Source organism: Girardinichthys multiradiatus, chromosome 20 (assembly GCF_021462225.1).
Source record: "Girardinichthys multiradiatus isolate DD_20200921_A chromosome 20, DD_fGirMul_XY1, whole genome shotgun sequence".
In the NCBI taxonomy this organism is placed as follows: domain Eukaryota; kingdom Metazoa; phylum Chordata; class Actinopteri; order Cyprinodontiformes; family Goodeidae; genus Girardinichthys; species Girardinichthys multiradiatus.
Window position 1 is genome coordinate 6,788,402 of NC_061812.1, and position 19,354 is coordinate 6,807,755.

At 39.1% G+C, this 19,354-nt stretch overlaps 1 protein-coding gene across 1 annotated transcript; it reads right to left on the reverse strand.

The window, feature by feature from the left end:
- Positions 1-9,821: 9,821 nt before the first annotated feature.
- lsm3 (LSM3 homolog, U6 small nuclear RNA and mRNA degradation associated) lies at positions 9,822-15,005 on the reverse strand. The gene is made up of 4 exons (XM_047346487.1): positions 14,940-15,005; positions 12,562-12,672; positions 12,378-12,473; positions 9,822-11,698 (listed from the first exon to the last, which is right to left on the reverse strand). Exons 1-4 carry the CDS (start codon positions 14,958-14,960, stop codon positions 11,618-11,620), a joined length of 309 nt encoding a protein of 102 aa, XP_047202443.1. The 5' UTR covers positions 14,961-15,005; the 3' UTR covers positions 9,822-11,617.
- Positions 15,006-19,354: the final 4,349 nt, after the last annotated feature.

The window sequence follows — 19,354 nt, forward strand, 5'->3', positions numbered from 1 at the left end:
GAAAATAGTGAATTAAAAACATTCTGTTTCTCTTTAATGGGACTGTTTTGTTTTTTGTTTTTTTCCAAAAAAATTTATTAATAGCACATTGTGCTCTAACAAATAGAGCTATGAGCACTTCCTGTGGGAATATTATTTTAAGTGTAGCGCTAACAGAAACAAAGGTGTATGTTAACCAGCAACTAAGTTAACAATTCAGTTAGATGTTGTGCTGAAAAAGCCAAAATATTCTTCTATAGTCTAATCTTAGAGACAGTTTTATTCGCTCTACTCTTGCATGTGTAACAAAAAAGCAACACATGTCCTGTGTAGCTACATAAAATAAACAAACCAGGCTGCATGCAAACTACAGAAGGCAATCAGAAAGAGGATTTGAGAGATTTAGCACTGAGATCACATGTTTTCTGCTCCTGCAACATCTAGTTAGGTAACACATGCAAGAGAGGCATGACTCACTGAAAACTTCAATGTTCCAAGATGTTTACTGACTCAGAGGGATGTGAGAGAAATATGATCTCCTCCCTCCCCATAGTAACAGTGTGTTTTCCAATATGGACAATAAAATATAGACATAAATGCCAGTGATTGTTATCAACCAATGGCAAAAATAATTCAATTCTATATGCTGACACAGCAGTATGATTGCGTGTCTTTCTGACTCTTATGGGATATTTTCTGTCGAATGGTTAAAATAAGGAAGATCAAATACTTAAAAAAGGGAATATACAGATGTTTATGTATTTGTCTGTGGTGCTCAAAGTGAGAAAGTTATTTAATAATAATCCAAGATTTGAAAGGTAGCCCATACATAAGATATTTGGGTTTTAAAAAGGTTTCAGTTCACTATCATACTGGAAAGAATAGCGAAAATGGGACCTGCTCAGAACAACACTAACCTCTGCTTCATAGCGCTAAAATCTGTGTAGATCTTACACTGCTCAGTGTTAGATACAGAAATAGCTTGTAGACAGTTGGAGGTCAGTGATATTTCTGTCACCTCCACGTGAGGAGAAGCAGTGTGAGTGTTGTTTTTTTAATTTCCAATCATGAACACATTCATACAGAGCTCTGTAAGCCTTGCACATGAGCCCTGCAAAAAATAACAATACAAAGCCCTTCCTGGGTTATGTTTCTGTCTAGATGGAAGCTTTATCAATAATTTATTTGTGTGCATGTTCTGTACAGTTAGGAATTCTGATCCTAACCTAATGAGCCCCCCATCCCCAATGGACCCCAACATGCATTTCCCCACAGGGCCACCCCCAACCAGGACACATATATCGAAAACATGCCCCCGAACCCAAATGCTATGAATCCCCTCCCCACAGGGGCACACCCTCACAGGTGAGCTCTATCCTCGAGAAGCTGATGAAGCCACACCCACACAGTACAAGCTCCACACACAGCCCCGCTCCAAGCACCCCTGCTCCATCCAGCCCCCCACCACACATCGCACCGCGACAGCAAAAGGTCCCCGGCCAGCGGAAAGCACCCAAGGCCAGCGTCCGCCACCACACCCCCCGCAACCAGACAAACACACCACATCACCACCACTGCAACGATAGTCCAGGGAGAAAATTTATCCAGCTCAACTCTACCATCGCCGCTCTGCCGATCCAAATGCCGATGACCCCACATCCAAGAAGATGACACATACCCCCCACCCCAGACACTACAGCCCCTCCACGCCATCCTCTACCCCACCACCCCAATCCCCCCCCAGACACAACAGCCAGCAAAGCAGCACACCGCCAGGCCCAACCAACCATCCGGCCAGAACCAGCAGTCTCCTTTTTTCTGCACTAGGTCATTTTTGCCTGCAGAGCTTAGCATTTGACAATTGTTTGTTTTTCATATGACTACAGCACCTCTTCTCTTTTATGACATGTTTTAACCAAAACCTCGGCAGTTTGTGGACTACTATAACAAAGTTCCTTTCACAAGAAAGGTTTGTTTCAAGAAAGGTAAATTCAAAAATTAGTCAATGGATTTCAAAGGTAAGGAGTTCACATATCGTATTGATAAGGAGCTGGGAATGCTTTAACCTCACCAACATAAACCTATTTGTGTTATTTTGGTTCTTTCACATTGTAGTTGTAAGGATTATGATTATTGATTAATTAATATGTATCAAGAATTATAATTTAAAATCATAATAAAAAATTTTTTTTTAATTCTTAACCAAAAATCATTACTTATGAATAGAAATCAGAGATGTCCTCTGGTGTTGTGATTATGGGCTCAAAGCTCTTTAATAATTACAAATTATTAACCAAAACCACAAATTGTCACTGTTTATTCAACCACTTCACCGAAGGTGGAGGATCTTCAACCTTGTTTTGACAGATAAATCACTCTTGCACGAAATAAACACAAACGCTTCTCTTAATTATATATGTGAAGATTTTTAAAGCCAAATTATCCTGATATACCATTATTCTGGTCCAAAAACCTTCACCTAACCTAACTAACAGGCACTATTCTAGACAAAGGGGGCAAAATCGACTACCTAACAATAATAATGAAGGAAAAATATATGCGCATTTAGTGTCTATGAAGATCAAACCCGTTTTATGGACAAAATGTGCAATTTGGGTTAAATGGAAAGAGAAGTTGATGTCTCGGTTGCAGCGATCAGCTGATAAAACGGTGGAGCCACACCCCTTTAGCCTCTAGCAGCTGAACGCCCCAAATCTCGTACAAAGAGTAATAAACTCTGAGGCGGGAACTCGGTGGAAAAACTCCGATAATAAAATAGAACAAAAGAGTGGTCAGGCGAGGCCCAGACCACAGTTGCTTTGAATTAAAAACTTTTAAAAGTTCAACTTCTAACTCCTGGCTGATCTGGGATCAGCCGGACAAAAACATGAATACACGATTCAGCAACGCTTGCGCAGCAAATCAAAACACAGCTCAGCATAAAACACTTCAATCAGTTTTGCATGCAACAAGTTGATACCTTGGATTAACTACTGGTGATTCTAAATCACCTTTACTATGCCTCGTTTTGCCCAGACCTCTAGATGCACCAGTCACCTCGCTGGGGGGGAAGGAGCCTGTGCTTGTAGGCGAATTTGAGAGATATCGACTAAAAATAGTCGGGCTCGCCTCCACACACAGCGTGGGCTCTGGAACCCATCTCCTCAAGAGGGGCTGGACTCTTTTCTACTCCGGAGTGGCCCGCGGGGGAGAGGCAGCGAGTGGATGCCCCAGTGGATGAGAGGGTCGCATCCCTGCGCCTTCGGGTTGGGGACAGGTCTCTGACTGTCGTTTCGGCCTACTGGCCGAGCGGTAGTGCGGAGTACTCGGCCTTCTTGGCATCCTTGTTGGGGGTGATCCATTGTGCCCCTCCCGGGGACTCCATTATTCTGCTTGGGGACTTTAATGCCCATGTGGGAAACGACAGTGACACCTGTAGAGATGTGATAGGGAGGAATGGCCTCCCTGATCTGAATCCCAGTCATGTTTCGTTATTGGACTTCTGTGCTAGTCATGGTCTCCATAATGAACACCATGTTCAAGCATAAGGGTGTTCATCAGTGCACTTGGCACCAGGACACCCTAGAACGGAGGTCAATGATCGACTTTGTTGTTGTGTCGTCAGACCTTCAGCCACATGTTTTTGACACTCGGGTGAAGAGAGGGGCTAAGCTGTCCACTGATCACCACCTGGTTGTGAGTTGGATTCGCTGGAAGAGGAGAAAGCCAAACAGACTTGGCAGGCCCTAGGGCATAGTGAGGATCCGCTGGGAACGTCTGGCGGAGCCCTCGGCCAGAGATGTATTCAACTCCCACCTCTGGGAAAGCTTTGACCAGATTTTGGGGGAGGTTGAAGACATATAGTCCGAGTGGACCATGTTCTCTGCATCTATTGTTGATGCTGCTGCCCATAGCTGTGGCCGTTAGGTCTGCGGTGCCTGTCGCAATACCCAAACCCGGTGGTGGACACTGGCAGTAAGGGATGCTGTCAAGCTGAAGAAGGAGCCCTATCGGCTGTGGTTGGCTTGTGGGACTCCTAAGGCGGCTGACGGGTACCGTGAGGCCAAGCGTGGTGCAGCCCGGGCTGTGGCAGAGCCAAAACTTGGGCGTAGGAGGAGTTTGGTGAGGCAATGGAGAAGGACTACTGGTTGGCCTCAAAGCGATTCTAGCAAGCCATCCACTGCCTCAGGAGGGGGAAGCAGTGGTTTGCCAACACTGTTTACAGTGGGGGTGGGGAGCTGCTGACCTCGACTGGGGACATTATCGGGCGGTGGAAGGAGTACTTCGAGGATCTTCTCAATCCAGCCATCATGCATTCCCTAGTGGAAGCAGCGGCTGGGGACTCGGGGTTGGACTCTTTCATGACACAGGCTGAAGTCACAGAGGTGGTTAAAAATTTCCACAGTGGCAGAGCTGGTGCATGTTGGACTCTGGCTGTTCATAACTTTTATGGACAGGATTTCTAGGCGCAGCCAACAGCCGGAGGGGGTCTGGTTTGGGGACCAGTGAATTTCGTCTCTTCTTTTTGCAGATTACGTGGTCCTGCTGGCCCCCTCTAGCCAAGACCTACAGCATGCGCTGGAGTGGTTCGCAGCTGAGTGTGAAACGGCTGGGATGAAGATCAGCTCCTCTAAGTCCGAGGCTGGCTTGGGAATGCATTGGGCTCCCCCCCGAGGAACTGGAGGAGGTGTCTGGGGAGAGGAACGTTTGGGTGTCTCTACTTAGTCTGCTGCCCCCATGACCCGGTCCTGGATGAAGGTGAAGGTGCGTCACAAGACTTTCCAAATCCACTATCTTTAACAAGCTGCAAACATTATTTCTGCAGCACATTTGGTTGTTACAGAGACTGCTGACATGCATATCTGCTCATTTAAGAAGTTTTCATCCTTTGGTAATCAATGGCCTTGTTTTTCACGAGTGCTTTAATTAAATAATTTTGTTTTACTTTACTCCTTTTTAAACCAGTCCCAGGATAACGACAGGAAAAATGTTGTGAAAATGTACTTATACAACCATTTAAGTTTTAAAGATCTAAACTACAAAAAACAAATCCAGAATTTCTGTGGAGAAGTAAAACATGCTTTAGAATTTTTGTTAAATTCATCCATCCATCCATCCATCCATCCATCCATCCGTCCATCTTCGTCCATACAGGGTTACACAGCAGCTGGTTCCTATCTCCAGCTGTCTATGGCTGAGAGGTGGGGTAAACCCTGGACAGGTCGCCAGTCCATAGCAGGGCAACACAGACACACAGGACAAACAACCAAGCACACACCCATTCACACCTAAGGGCAATTGAGAGAGCCCAATTAACCTAACAGTCATGTTTTGAACTCTTGGAGGAAGCCGGAGTACCTGGGCAGAACCCACGTATGCATGGGGAGAACATGCAATCTCCATGCAGAAAGACCCCCAGCTGACAGTCAGCCCCTGGACCTTCTTGCTGCAAGGCGACAGTGCTACCAACTGCGCCATCTTGCAGTCTTTATTAAATTCAATTTAATAAATTTATAGAAATACTAAAAGCTGCAATTGGCCTTGTGGCATAATGACAGCTGGGTTTTTATCACTTTTCTTTATCAGTAAAAGAAAAGATAATTTTACATGCTTGTTTTTCTGGCCCTGACACTGCTTTTAATCATAGTTAGCAAACTTGGAGTACTGTTGAGGCTGGGGCCATTTCAGAGGCTTGGTGTTATTCTGCCTCATACATTCCAAATTCATCTTGTTGTTGAGATGAAATTGAAGAATGTGGGAGTAGTCTTCCTTCTTCACTATTTCATCCACTTTGTGCAATGTGTCATTATCTCTGGTAGGAAAACAGACCCTCAGCAAATACCTCAATCTTTATCTTGTACGAGGATCCAATTTGTGTTCAGAAAGCATTAGGTTTGTCCATGCCAGTAAGTGCAAATTTGAGTTTAGCTTGACGGTGCTGATTTCAAAGCGGGCGCCTAATTCTCTATTGGCATCCTTTCAATGCATGGTGATGTGTTTTCATTTTGGACAGTGATACTGGTGTTCCAACAGTTAGTGGCAGGTTTGAGCTGTGGTGGTTCTTCGGCAGACCCTGCACATCTCAACCAGATTTCTTTCGTCTGAAGGTCACAGTTTAGGACACATGTTAAAACATGGACAACGTTATGTGTTCCAATAGGTGTGTTCATTAAGGTTCCTAACTTGTCTGACCTCAGCACTGTTTAAAATTTGTGGAATATGCTTCGGAGATGGGTCTTCCATATCAGTCTTGGCCCAGCTCTGGAAAATGTAATGCAAGAATTAAGTGGAAAAGTTGAGACAGAATGACTAAAATGATGTAAGTGTGACATGATATACTAGAATCACTTCTTTTTATTGCTATGCTCTATCAGTATACAAATCATCTGTTATCATCACATTGTTTCTCCAGCTGTAACGTTTTTTTTTTTTTTTAATAGAACTTTATTTAAACTTTATTTAAATATTTCCATATGTCACAGACATATCAGAACAATATGTATTAAAATACTGCACATTTTCAAAGAACGATGGAAAAAAGAACACGAAAAAAATAAATAAAAAAGGTGAGAGAAAATGAATTGTGAGTTACAATGTTTGATTATATGCATTACAAATACTTATAGTTTGTATGTCCTTTTTGGAGTTAAGAGTCTGAAATTGTATCTAGTTACAGCTTGAGATCCTTTACAAAGAGATCAAAAAGTGGTTTCCTCTTTTTTGTTTTAATTTCATGAATTTGAAACTTTGCATAGGGGCTCCATCAACCAGTCCATAGAAACAACATTGCTATTCTTGTAGTCCTGCCAATCTGAGCCCCATAAAACTATTTCTGGATTAATCTTGCAGCTGAATGTCCTTGATCAAATAAAATTGATTATTTGACATTTGGAGGAATGCTCACTTTGTTTCTGAGAATCAGATTAAAAGATTAGTTCAAAGATTAACACTACAGCCGCAAGAGTTTTTAGCTGCGAATAATTAAAGTGGAAACAGGTGCAGGTCCCATGGTATAATAGTCAGAGCTCGAGACTTTGAATCCAGTAAATCTCAGTCAAGCTTTTGTCACATTCAAAGTAATGAAGTTTATCTCAGACACATGGTAACCAAAACAGATGTAAGTCAGGAAGCTTTTGATGCTAAATCACACAGACATTCTTACATACCTGAAAGTCTTATTGATCCACACTAAAAGGTTTTCGCTAAGCTGTCTTTTTTTTTTGTAAGCACTGAAAACAACATCAAATATTAAAACCATGCCTCAAATTTTTAAAAGGGCGAGCATTTCAAATGAAAAAAATAAGAAATAATAAGGTACTGTTTGTTTGTAGCATACAGTATTGTTTAAGCAAAAGGTTGTTTTGAAATGTGGTTTTGAAAAGCGAATGGAAGACCCGAATGGATTTCATTTCTCAAACCCCATTTGTAGCATGGTTCAGCTCTTTACTCACTAATTGCATGCTGATTGTAAACCTCAAGGCTAAACTGAACTGAGCAAAGCTTCAACAGAAGCTGTGTATTTATGTATACTGTGGCAAAAAAATGAGAAACCACAAAAATAAAAACCTTAACCTCCCTGATTCCTAATAAACCAAAGCTGGAAGGATTTATGCACCAAAGCCAAGGGGATGAGAACAGATTGAAATAACATCTCTTGGAGCCTGATTGTGGAAGCTGAGCAATGTGGCTTCATCTCATCAGAGCCCTACTTGGAGCTGAAAAAAATCCCTGACAAAAGTGTCAAGATATGTGAAGCGTGACGTTCTTAAGGATTTATTTGTGGGCCACTTCAAAAGCTTCACTAACACAATGTTTATGGACAATTTTGATCATCAGGTGCAAAAACATCACTATCTCATTGTGTTTAACAACACTGTGGAAGAATGCAAAATTAAGCATGATCTTCATCCTTTCCTAAGAGGAGTTACATTTTAACTTTTATTTTTCACTGTAATAATATACATAACATACATAATAAGTAGCACTAAAATCAGCTATTTTCTGCAGACAGTTAAGAGCTCCAAAACAGTCTAGTTTGTACAGATCACCGAAATATAAACAGGTTCTCCAAGAACAATGTGTTCGGTAAACAGGCTGCAGAAGCAACAGGCCAGAAAGATACAATCATTCATATTCTGCTTAATGTGCTGGAACCTTAAACTGATGCTAAAGTAGTTTCGAAGTTTTGCCCCCATGCTGTGTAATCACTGCAGAGGCCAAGCTACAAGTATAAACAGAGTTCATCTTCAGGTTTCATGTATGTGCTGCTTGGTGGTGTGGAAGCAGGGGGTTCTCTTCCAAAAACAAGGAAATCAAATAGAGTTACCTCTTTTATAGCACCGAAAGTCTTCAGCCACAGCAAAGCTTTGTAAAGTGAAGCTTTGAGATGATTGTCTGTGTTTAGCAGGTTTAGTTTTACCAAAGAACTGTTTTCCTCTCCAACTGTTGCCATTGCACAGCCAAGGTTTAAGATGTCCTTGATTTGAATGTAAGAAACAGCAGATGTAAACAGAAATATTATGGCTGTACTGTTGCCAGGGGTTCCATTGTTTTTATAGGTTAATATAGATTTCAAATCATTTTTATCACCTAATACCTGAGCATTGTTCTTGCCTAGTTCTTTTGTCCTCCCCTTGTCCACTTTAACTCCTTAGCTTTATTGTGCTGAGGTACAAGAAAGAAAATATGTAAATACAAGCTGCAAAGCTCCACAAAAATGCTTTGAAAGCATTCAGAAGGACTGTATAACCATTGATAAAGATAACTCGGAAAGACTGCAAGAAAGTCTGGCTGCTTAGAAGCTAAGCAGAGTTAAGCGATGACACACGACTTCGCTCAGTGCTGTAGGGTTCAGAAATTCTCATGGGTGCTTTCACCTTTTAGTGAATTTGCCAACAGCTTTACTTCCAGTAATCCTTGCAGCTGTTTTAAGCGTTTTCATTCATACATTCATTGTCTACACCGTCCTGTCTTTCCAGGGTCACGGGGGAGCCGGTGTACATCTTTGGCTGTGAGTGAGCGAGAGGCAGGGTACACCCTGGACCGTCCATCACAGGGCAACACAGACGACAACCAATCATGCACATACACTCAGAATTAAGGGCAATTTAGAGAGACCAATTAACCTAACAGTCGTTCCCAGGCCAGCCAATATTGCTATAGATGGACATTTTCTAATCAGATGTGATGAATAAGAACGATTTGTCTTTTGCTTAGAATGTCTTACAGATGGAGGAAGACGGAGAGCTTTACGTTCCTGCACTTTTGATGTTCCATCAACACAGCAGTTTGTTAAAATTAGCTTCATGTAGAGATTGTGATCTGGCCGAACATGCATTCACTCCTTCCACTGAATTCTGAACTTATTTCCACACATAATTTCCCATGTTTAACACACACTTGGCCTGAAAAACAGGACCTCAATATGATTCTAATTAACAGCAAGATATTTTATTAACAGATAGTCAGCTGGTCCCTTTTTAAAAACAAACTGCTTTTGCTTCCATCAAAAAGCAAAATACCCCAACCATTAATATTTCACAGCTGCATTTCTGGTGTCTGCAGAAATAGCTTCATTTTAACACTTTAGTATTACCATGGAAATCTAATTTAACCATATTCAGAACTTTGAATATGGTTAGTTGACCTTTCTCAGTGCAGTTAGGGATTACATCATCTTTTACAACACAAATGTGAAGTGCTTTTGGCAGATGTCTGGATTATTTTTTTTACTTATCCTTGTTCTTGAATGTCCTGTTCTGCACAACCTGAAATCAACAGCATGAAATCACAAACTGTATACTTAGTAGAACATCACGCGTATGAGTCTACAAATCCTGGCAAAAGTTTAAGAAGGCTTTTAATGAAGGTTGATCTTTTTAATTACAAAAAGTATAAACACTTTATAAACTGCATGCCAGTCTGCTCACAATACTGTAGGAGCGCTAAAATGTACACTGTAAACATTTTTTACTAGGCAATGCTTTAATGTTTAATCAGACGCAAACAGAGGGGCTCCAGCAACATTAAAGGGAATTGATGCATGAATTTAATCAAAAACAAGTTTTGGGGATTTTATTAGAAGTTTTATCTAATAATGGCATTAGTCAAAATGTTAGTTAGGGTCCATTCTTTGGAAAACTTCAGTGTTTGTGCAAAATATGATAGAAATCCATGAGCAAAAGCTTGTGAAACAAGGACCAAACAATAAAACAATGATGTCTTCTAAAAGGGACAAAAATGAACATAATAAAAGTAGGTTTCAAAATTCCATAAGGCAACAGACAATACATATGGCCCATCCCTATTAAAGCATTTTGGAGGTATTCTCACTCTCAAACAGTACTGAATGATGTTAATGATGTTTGAAAACTTCCAAGGTTTCTGTATTATTGGGATTGTTACTTTTACTATTTTCTCCACTGTTTGCTCAATGAGAGCATTAATAAATATAAATTCAAAAATGAGATTAAATGCAGCTCCTGTGAGCAGTTTAGTGATGAAAATCACATGTCCTCATGCATCTGATGTCCTGAAAAAGTCTATTTCAAATAAGCATATTTTTCAAGAGAAGTGCTTGTGTCACAGCCATAGCCCCACGCTTACCTAAACAAAGACTGCACAGAAGATATTTCTTCATCTTTGCTTTTATCGTTACAATAGTACCACAAAATATTGTGATAAAATTTTAGGTCCATATTGCCCACCTCTAAGATACATTTATGCTTCAAAAAGCCTTTCAAGGGGTTGGATGAGTAACTGATTTAAAAGAAAAATATACATCTGTAACAACAGCCCAACAGGTTGAATGATGCCTAAAAAATGATAAGATGTTAGAAGGAAATATTTTTGTGACAACAAGATCTCAGTTGCATCTGTGTAAGTCTGTGGATTTCAGGTCTGAAGAGATTATCTCGACTGTTCACAGAAAACCACTTAGAGGTATACTGCCATCTTGTGGTTAAAATGCAACACCACAACAATTTCACATTTAAAAAAGTGGAAAATGTCAGCAAAATTCACTTTCGTTGAAAAATACATTTCAAAAGACACTCAATTCTTTAGCAATAATACCACCTCATCTGCCACAGTAATTTCAATTTATATGTTTTGTTTCAGAGGTATTGAAAAATAAAACATTTTTTTTTAAATTGTATTAATTTTTTTAATCATTCAACCATATGAAAAATGTTAACAAATGGACACGATTCAAACATAAAAATACAAATAGAGACTAAAATAATTAAATGAAAACCCTTCCAACTTAATATGTCATAATGGACTTCTGAGGGTTAACAATATAAAAACTGGGCAATTTAAAGAATCCCACAATAAACAGAAGTTAATTTTCTTAGATTTATGCCTGCTAATACTTCAAAAAAACAGCCTGAAACCAAAATGAGACATTTGTGACAAAAGTAGATACTGTAATACTAACAGCTACATCAAAACTGAAAAATATCAATTTCCTGAGCAAAGTTCCTTGCAGGCAACAATACAGAGTGGGAGAAGTTACACTCATGAAATTAGAAGGATGGTGAAGGCAAACAGTCTTACATTAGGGGAACAAAAAGACTGGCACCACACTTTACAACAAAAATGGGGACCAGGTGTCCTGCATGCCTCCACATTGCCTGGTTTAGCCCACCCTTAGAGGCGGAGCTACGAGAACGACGCCATCACCTCTGACAAACAGCATGGGGATGTTCCTCTTCGTAGACTGAAAAGACACCAAGAAAAGATTCATATTAATGAATAATCTTTGATCAACTAAAGTCACATCAAGTTTCCAAATGTAAAACATATTTACCCAGGGAGATAAAGAGTCCAATGGAAGTTGTGGCTGCTACATTTAACATGATCCTACAGATCTACTCTGCTTTATATGATCAACTATAAGTAAGAGGTTACACTTTCCAAACTGTACCTGATCAACTTTTAAAATCAACACTTGCAAAAAATTGAGCCTCAGGGCATCATTTACGATAGTCACAGATATAAGAATATGAAGTAGAGCTGCACAATATAACAAAGCGTAGTTAGGATGCAATTTATGGAATATTATATTACAAGTACCATGCAGTCAAAATCTGCACGCCAGTAACGGCCAGCTTGACCAGAACAACTGGCCTTGATGCTCACACCAGATGTATATTCTTGGTATCTGTGATGTTAAAGCTCGCAGACATTGCGGGAACAAAGAAATGATGGAAAATAAAGCAGTACTAAAATCATACATTTCCCGCATACATTTTTTCTAAAGTACTGCAGATGAGAAGAGTTGTGAACTAAAGACAAAAATCTGCGTCAAAAACATACATTTTCTGTTTAGGCAACATCTTACTAGTATAAAAGAGTAAAAAGCACCGTCAAAAACAAAAGAAAAACGGTTAATTTACCTTGTAGAGTTCCTCATAAGTCTCCTCATCAATCTCCACTGTTGTCACCGTCTCCTCCACATCACCCAGGATCATGTTCAGGTGCTGATCATATGCCTGGGAAAGAAATAGACACGTAAGTGAGCACAAAGATATAAGTTATCAGAAAGTGATCACCTGAGCCTGCACAGCGAGTGTAGCTTACATGCAGACGGCCCCGGAGCTCCCGATCATTCCTCATCTTGACATAGATCCGCTCGTCTAAACTGAGCCTGATCAGGTCAAGCGGCTCTTCAACAGTGTTAGTAGTTGGTTGCTGCAAAACACGGAGTATGTCAGTTGTTGTTGTTTCCAGGTATAACAACATTTATTCTGACACAGTCACCCAGAAACCCAGCAGGTATAGTAGCAGCTTTAAAATCCAAATAAACTCCCCAAAGATAAAGATTAAAAACAAGGTTTTCAACATTTTAATCAGTTTAACCAGTTTCTTTCTACAATTAGTTCTTAAATCAAAGACAAAGAAGATGGTTAAATTGGTTAATAGAAACCCTAAGAAAAAAAAATCGTCCTGTAAAGTAACTTGCAGAGAACCACTAGCTACGTTTACATGCACAAAATTTCACGATAGGATTAAAAAACAAAAATAAACGGATTGTACCATTTATATGGGCATAAGTAATCGGAATAAAACGGCCGATTGGAATATTCTGATAGCATCTAGCCAGAGCGACTAGCCACTCAAGACAGAAATACGGGGCACACATGCGCATCAGGTCAGTTTACCTCATTCAGAATAACTTGATCCGGTCAAGCGTTTACATGCAGGCCAATCGGATTGTCAATCAGCATAAACCACCCTTCTCAATCGGATTACAATTTGATTCCTATCCTGCCGAATGCGATCATAATATTCCGACTGACATGTTAACATGACACATTTTTAGTCCGATCGGCCGTTTATTCAGATTACTTATGTCCATGTAAACGTAGCTACTGGTACTGATGAAACATTTATATGAAAATATAGAAGATGTTTTTTTTATCAATACAAAAACAATGATTTAGCATTTATTTAATAACAGAGCCATCTCTGGTTTTCATTACTGACAGATTGTGGAGAATGGGTGGAACCAAATAAGCTTGAACTTCATCCTGCTACTTTTGAACATGTTATTGTCAAGATTATTGTTATGTTAATGCTGTATTGTTTAAACAAATTTGAATAAATTGTGCATTTTCACAACCTTAGACCTGGTCCACCAGACACATCTTCAAATGAGAGATTGACCAGTAATGATGATACAATACATTTTGTTTAACTTTCTTTGCAGTAGTCATTTGAAATGAATATCATCTTGTGACACTTTACAGAAAAGGTCAATTTATTTCCAATTGTATAGAATCCAATTCGACCTAAATTCAATCCATCTCATTTCAATATAATCCAACTATATAGTCAGATTTGGGATCCAATTAAACAGTTAAATTCAATCTTACTTATAATACCATACATTCAATATCAGTTAATCATGTATAACTCACAGAAACATTATTTGAATAAAATGTATCAATCTAAAGAAATCAATGAGCCATTGACTTTGCAGCAATCCTTCCTCCTGAGTAACACCTCAGCCACCAGTTCTCAGTCCTGCTGATCGTCTGAACTTATTGCTCTCCAAGTTTCAGCTGACTGAAGGCTGGCGGTTGATCAGCAAACTGATGTCCATATTTTGAATAGTAGAGTATCTGTGATTTATTGGTTGGCTGATATTCTACAACCTCTACTATGTCACTGGATAATGGGTCAGTTACTAGAATTAAAATTAGCAGTAAAACCACACAACAGAAAAAAGAAAAAAAAAACATTTGAAACACGCATAAAATGCTTGGCGCTACTTGAAGTTAAATATATACTCGAGGGTTCTTGTACAGATTTGATTCTTAACCACACTGCTTACTAAGTAAATGCCTTTAGACAACATGTATTACATTTAATTTATTTCAACAAAACGCTTTATAACCAACTAGCCTGAAACAAAAACGTCCCGCAGCTGAATAATTTATTTTTTTTACACTAAACGCCGCGGTACAAACTTAAAGAATACTGCTATAAAACACCAAGGCAGAGCTCAGAGCTCTGGTTCAACTACCAAACTGCGATGAAAACGGATTAGGATTTTTCGGTTCTTCGAAAAAACTATAAGAAATGTTTCCAAAGTATGTGCAGTTTAAGTTTTGCTAAATTACCTGTTATCCACCACTTAATTTTAGATGGTCTTGTAAGATAATTTACTTCAAACAGGTATATATTCCTTTTTAAGTTAACCGGGCGACAAATGCAACAAATTAAAAACACGTTTTTATGAAATTCATGATAGCATTATTTGCTGCAAATCAGGCTAGCTCGGCTAGCTGGTTTGACAGGCCCAAACATGTTTATAATAGCTTTTTAAACAAATAAAATAGACACTAGGTCCAGTAACTCAAATGAACCTGTGGATTTATCAGTAGACCTTTACACCAAGCAACTACGCGAACGACGTTGTTAATATCTGTATAATTCAACACAGCTAAACAAACCTGCTCAACTTCGTCCGCCATGTTGCTTTGAAATTACGTCGATCTAGCGGCAGCGACGGAAGCTGCCAGGTCCGTAAAATACCTACTTTCGGACAAAAGCGAAGGACACCTACTCCACTGAAAGAAACTAGCTTTTATAAACATTTGACCCCTTATTAGCATAAAGAACAGATTATGCAGTGCCCCAAAAAAGAATAAAAAATCATTTAAAGTGATTTTTTAAGAACGTGGATGTATTTGTTTACTCTCCGTATAATGTGTTAAGATGTTATAGTCCTGTAACCCATTTAATATTCGACTAGCTCTATTGATATTGATATTGATGTTTATATCTCTGTTGTACTTTCATTTGATTACTCGGGTAGTTTCTGCTGCAGAAGCATTCACAGTTCAAACTATATAAATGTTGCATTGTTTTCCTTGCAGGGGTTTTGTACGTTCGACAGAAAGAGCAAACCTGGCAACCCGTTCCATGAGAATAAAGCGCGTCCTCTGTTCCAGTTCCTTCTTTCCAGGCCTTTTCATAATCCCGTCGCATCCCTCTAAGGTAAGAATAGTAACCTCAAAACCTGGCCATTTTTACTATAAAGATCCGTTTTGTTACATTGCCAAGTTCTGTTTTCTGTGTTGGTCGTTTGTAAAATAACAAAACATTTTGTACTGAAATGGTGTGAGGTCAACTAATGATGCAGTCAGTAAGAAACCTGTCCGTGCATAGGGTGTTGCAACGGTTAGGTTTGTATTTTGCATTTATAATGCAGCTACAGCAAAGTTTCTTATTATGTAAACCAGTTGTATGTATTTAACTTCATTGTTGCACTTTGTGTTAATTTACATTTATTCTTTGGTTCCAGAAAAATGTAGTCTCATATTTTTTGTCCATCTGTTCTTCAGCAGTATTTTTTCTTCTTTTCTGTGTATGTATATGCCAGTTCTTGTGGCAGTGTATGAGTGCCTCCTCTGTCCAAAAGGCAGCCCAGTGCTCTATACTGGGTTTGTCAGCAAACTGAGGAGGCAGATCAGAGCAGTGGTGTTACCCATTCCATCCTCAGCTGCAATGTCGCTCTGTGGTGGAAGAGATCCTTGCAACAAACACGTCAAACATGCAGCCCAAAGCCAACCCACACTTTGTGTATCTAATGAGCTTTAAAAAGAAACCTGTGTGTGTGTGTGTGTGTTCCTGTCTTGGCATCACAGTGAGAACCATTTTCCCAATTTCACCATCAAATTGAGGACCGATTGTACCAAAGTGAGGACATTTTGCTGGTCCTCACGACCTATTTTGCTAACGGTTAGGTTTAGGACTAAGGTGTGAATTGAGTTTAGGTAAGCACTGGTAATGGTTAGGTTTAGGGTTATTGTCAAGGTTAGGGCATAGAAAGGGTTGAAAATGACTGAAAATCAATGGAAGTCAATGGGAGTCAACACATGGTCCTCACTACATATATAGCAAAACAAGAGTGTGTGTGTGTGTGTGTGAAATTGGGCACATGATCATGCAACCCTTTTCGTTGCATGTATTTACAGCAGGTTGGTTTGTGCGTTAACTTATCAGTAATTGACTTCCAAAAGGGTGGTTGCTTAGTAATAACTAACCTGCATACTATATTGTGTTTGCTCAACAGGACCAAGCACGTAAACTAACAGCCGCAGGGTGGTGCTGGAAAGGCAGAAAAAAAGACCACGATGTTCTTCTCTAACCTTTTGGTACTAAAAGAAATGTTCTGGAAGACAGAACTGGTCTCCTAAGCATGTGTCATGTTTTTGTTTGTTGTGTTGTATGATGTGAATTCAGCTCAGAAAATGAGGAATTAGGAACCATTTCCATTATTTTGTCACTGTCTTTAGTTTCTCAATGACTTTATTCAGTTTCTAGGTTTTGTTTATAACCTGTTGCTTTTTTCAATTCTTTTTGTTTTTGCATTAGCCTGTTCTAGAGTCTGGTTTTATGTTACTCATCATTGCTTCCAGATTTCCTTGCACAGTTAATTTTTTTTATCATTTTTGTTCCAAATGTGCCTTGTCTCCAACCCACCTAATCTATTCCTCCAGTTTATTTTTCGTTGTGACGTGTTGCTGTTAAATTTTGTTCTTCCTCTCATCTAGATTACAAAATTGCCTCCTTTCTAGAATTTCAGTCTTTTTCTACCTCAGGACAGTTCACGTTCTAAAAAAGGGACAATGCATGCTTACCACCATTTCATTTAATGTTTTTGGCACCAACGTCTTGCCAAACCCCTTTTGCCAGCAGCTGGAGGTGGACATGTCGAGGCCAACAACAAACTAAATTGCTGTGAATGCCATGTTTAAAACAACAAGATTACCTTTGCTTTGAGCCTGTTCGTTCTTTACAAAAACAATAAAATTGCAGAGAATTAACAGTTTTGGTAAAACTTAAATTTAATACATCCACTTGCTGACTCTCATCTTACTGCCGCTCACTTAGTGAGGTTAATAAACCACACAGATGCTGTTTTCTCCTTGATTTACAAACCACATTTGTGACTGAGTTTCTAAACACTTTTAGAATAATCAATGTCAGATCTCAGGTTAAATATACTGACAAGTTTGCTTGTTGGAATATGTTTATTTTATGTTTATTTTACTGGTTGCTATTTGTGTTTAAGTTAATTTAATTTATTTGGAACTGGAAATTTAATTTAATGTTTACCAAACACTTGTTTGTATGGTATTTGGATATTTGTTCGTTTGTTATAAGCATTTCTGAAATTGATTTATTTACCAAAATCATTGTCTGAAATAAATAAAAAAATAATATAAAAAAAATAAACACTTTCTGGTATTATAATATTGCCATCAGGCTTAATCTTTAAATGGTCTTTGCGCATTTATGGGTGTGCGTGACTATAGAAATTTGCTTGATGCTTTCCTTATGAATATTGCTTTGTCAAAATAAATGTCTTTTGTAAGCTGTGCCGTCTGCCTCCTTTTGGCTTGGGTCCTTAGACAGCTGGGTAAAAGCGTATCACGGTGCAGCTTTGCAGGTAGCAACACTAATACTGACAATGTAACAAGGGTGTATATACGAGTATGATGAAGATACTGTAAAATATTTTGGGTTTTTTTCAATTCAAGAATACTTTATTGATCCCAAGGGAAATAAATGTTGTAAGTCATACAAATTTCTTTGAAGAGGTTGTATGGTGATGGTCTTAGCCAGGAAGGATCTTCTGTAGGAGTCTGTCTTACTGTGGATCTGAAGCAGAACAAGCTTCACTTTACAAAGCTTTACTGTGGCTGAAGACTTTCGGTGCTATAAAAGAGGTAACTATTTGATTTCCTTGTTTTTGGAAGAGAACCCCCTGCTTCCACACCACCAAACAGCACATACATGAAACCTGAAGATTAACTGTTTATACTTGTAGCTTGGCCTCTGCAGTGATTACACAGCATGGGGGCAAAACTTTGAAACTACTTTAGCATCAGTTTAAGGTTCCAGCACATTAAGCAGAATATGAATGATTGTATCTTTCTGGCCTGTTGCTTCTGTAGCCTGTTTACCAAACACATTGTTCTTGGAGAACCTGTTTATATTTCGGTGATCAGTACAAACTAGACTGTTTTGGAGCTCTTAACTGTCTGCAGAAAATAGCTGATTTTAGTGCTACTTATCTTCTAAATTAGCTGTTCAATTATGGTTTACATTAATTATTACAGTGAAAAATAAAAGTTAAAATGTAACTCCTCTTAGGAAAGGATGAAGACCATGATTAATTTTGCATTCTTCAGCAGGGTTGTTAAACACAGATAGTTGAGTTGAGATAGTGATGTTTTTGCACCTGATGATAAAAATTGTTGTCAACCTTTGTGTCAGTGAAGCTTTTGAAGTGGCTCACAAATAAATCTTTAAGAACTTCATGCTTCACATATTTTTCAGATCTAATAAGTAGCACTATGATTTGATGAAGCCACATTGCTCAGCTTCCACAATCAGGCTCCAAGAGATGTTATTTGAATCTGTTCCCATCCCTTTGGCTTTGATGCATAAATCCTCAGTTTTGGTTCATCAGAAATGAGGGAAGTGAAGGTTTTCATTGTTGTTGTTTTCTTATATTTTTGCTACAGCATACCTAAATACACAGTTTCTGTTGAAGCTTTGCTCAGTTCAGTTTAGCCTCGAGGTTTACAATCATCAGCATGCAATTAGTGAGTAAAGAGCTGAGCCATGCTACAAATGGGGTTTGAGAACTGAAATTCATTTTTGTCTTTAGTTTGCTTTCTTTGCACAATAACTGCAGAGGTTCCAGAGCACTCCCCAGAAAAGAACCAGTCTTTATCAGTTGGTTGGTTGCTCCCTGGCTTTGATGCTGCTACCCCTACAGGTGATGGCACAGTATATTGCTCTATACATAACACACGTATAGAAGATGTGTAGCATCTTGCTGAAAACACTG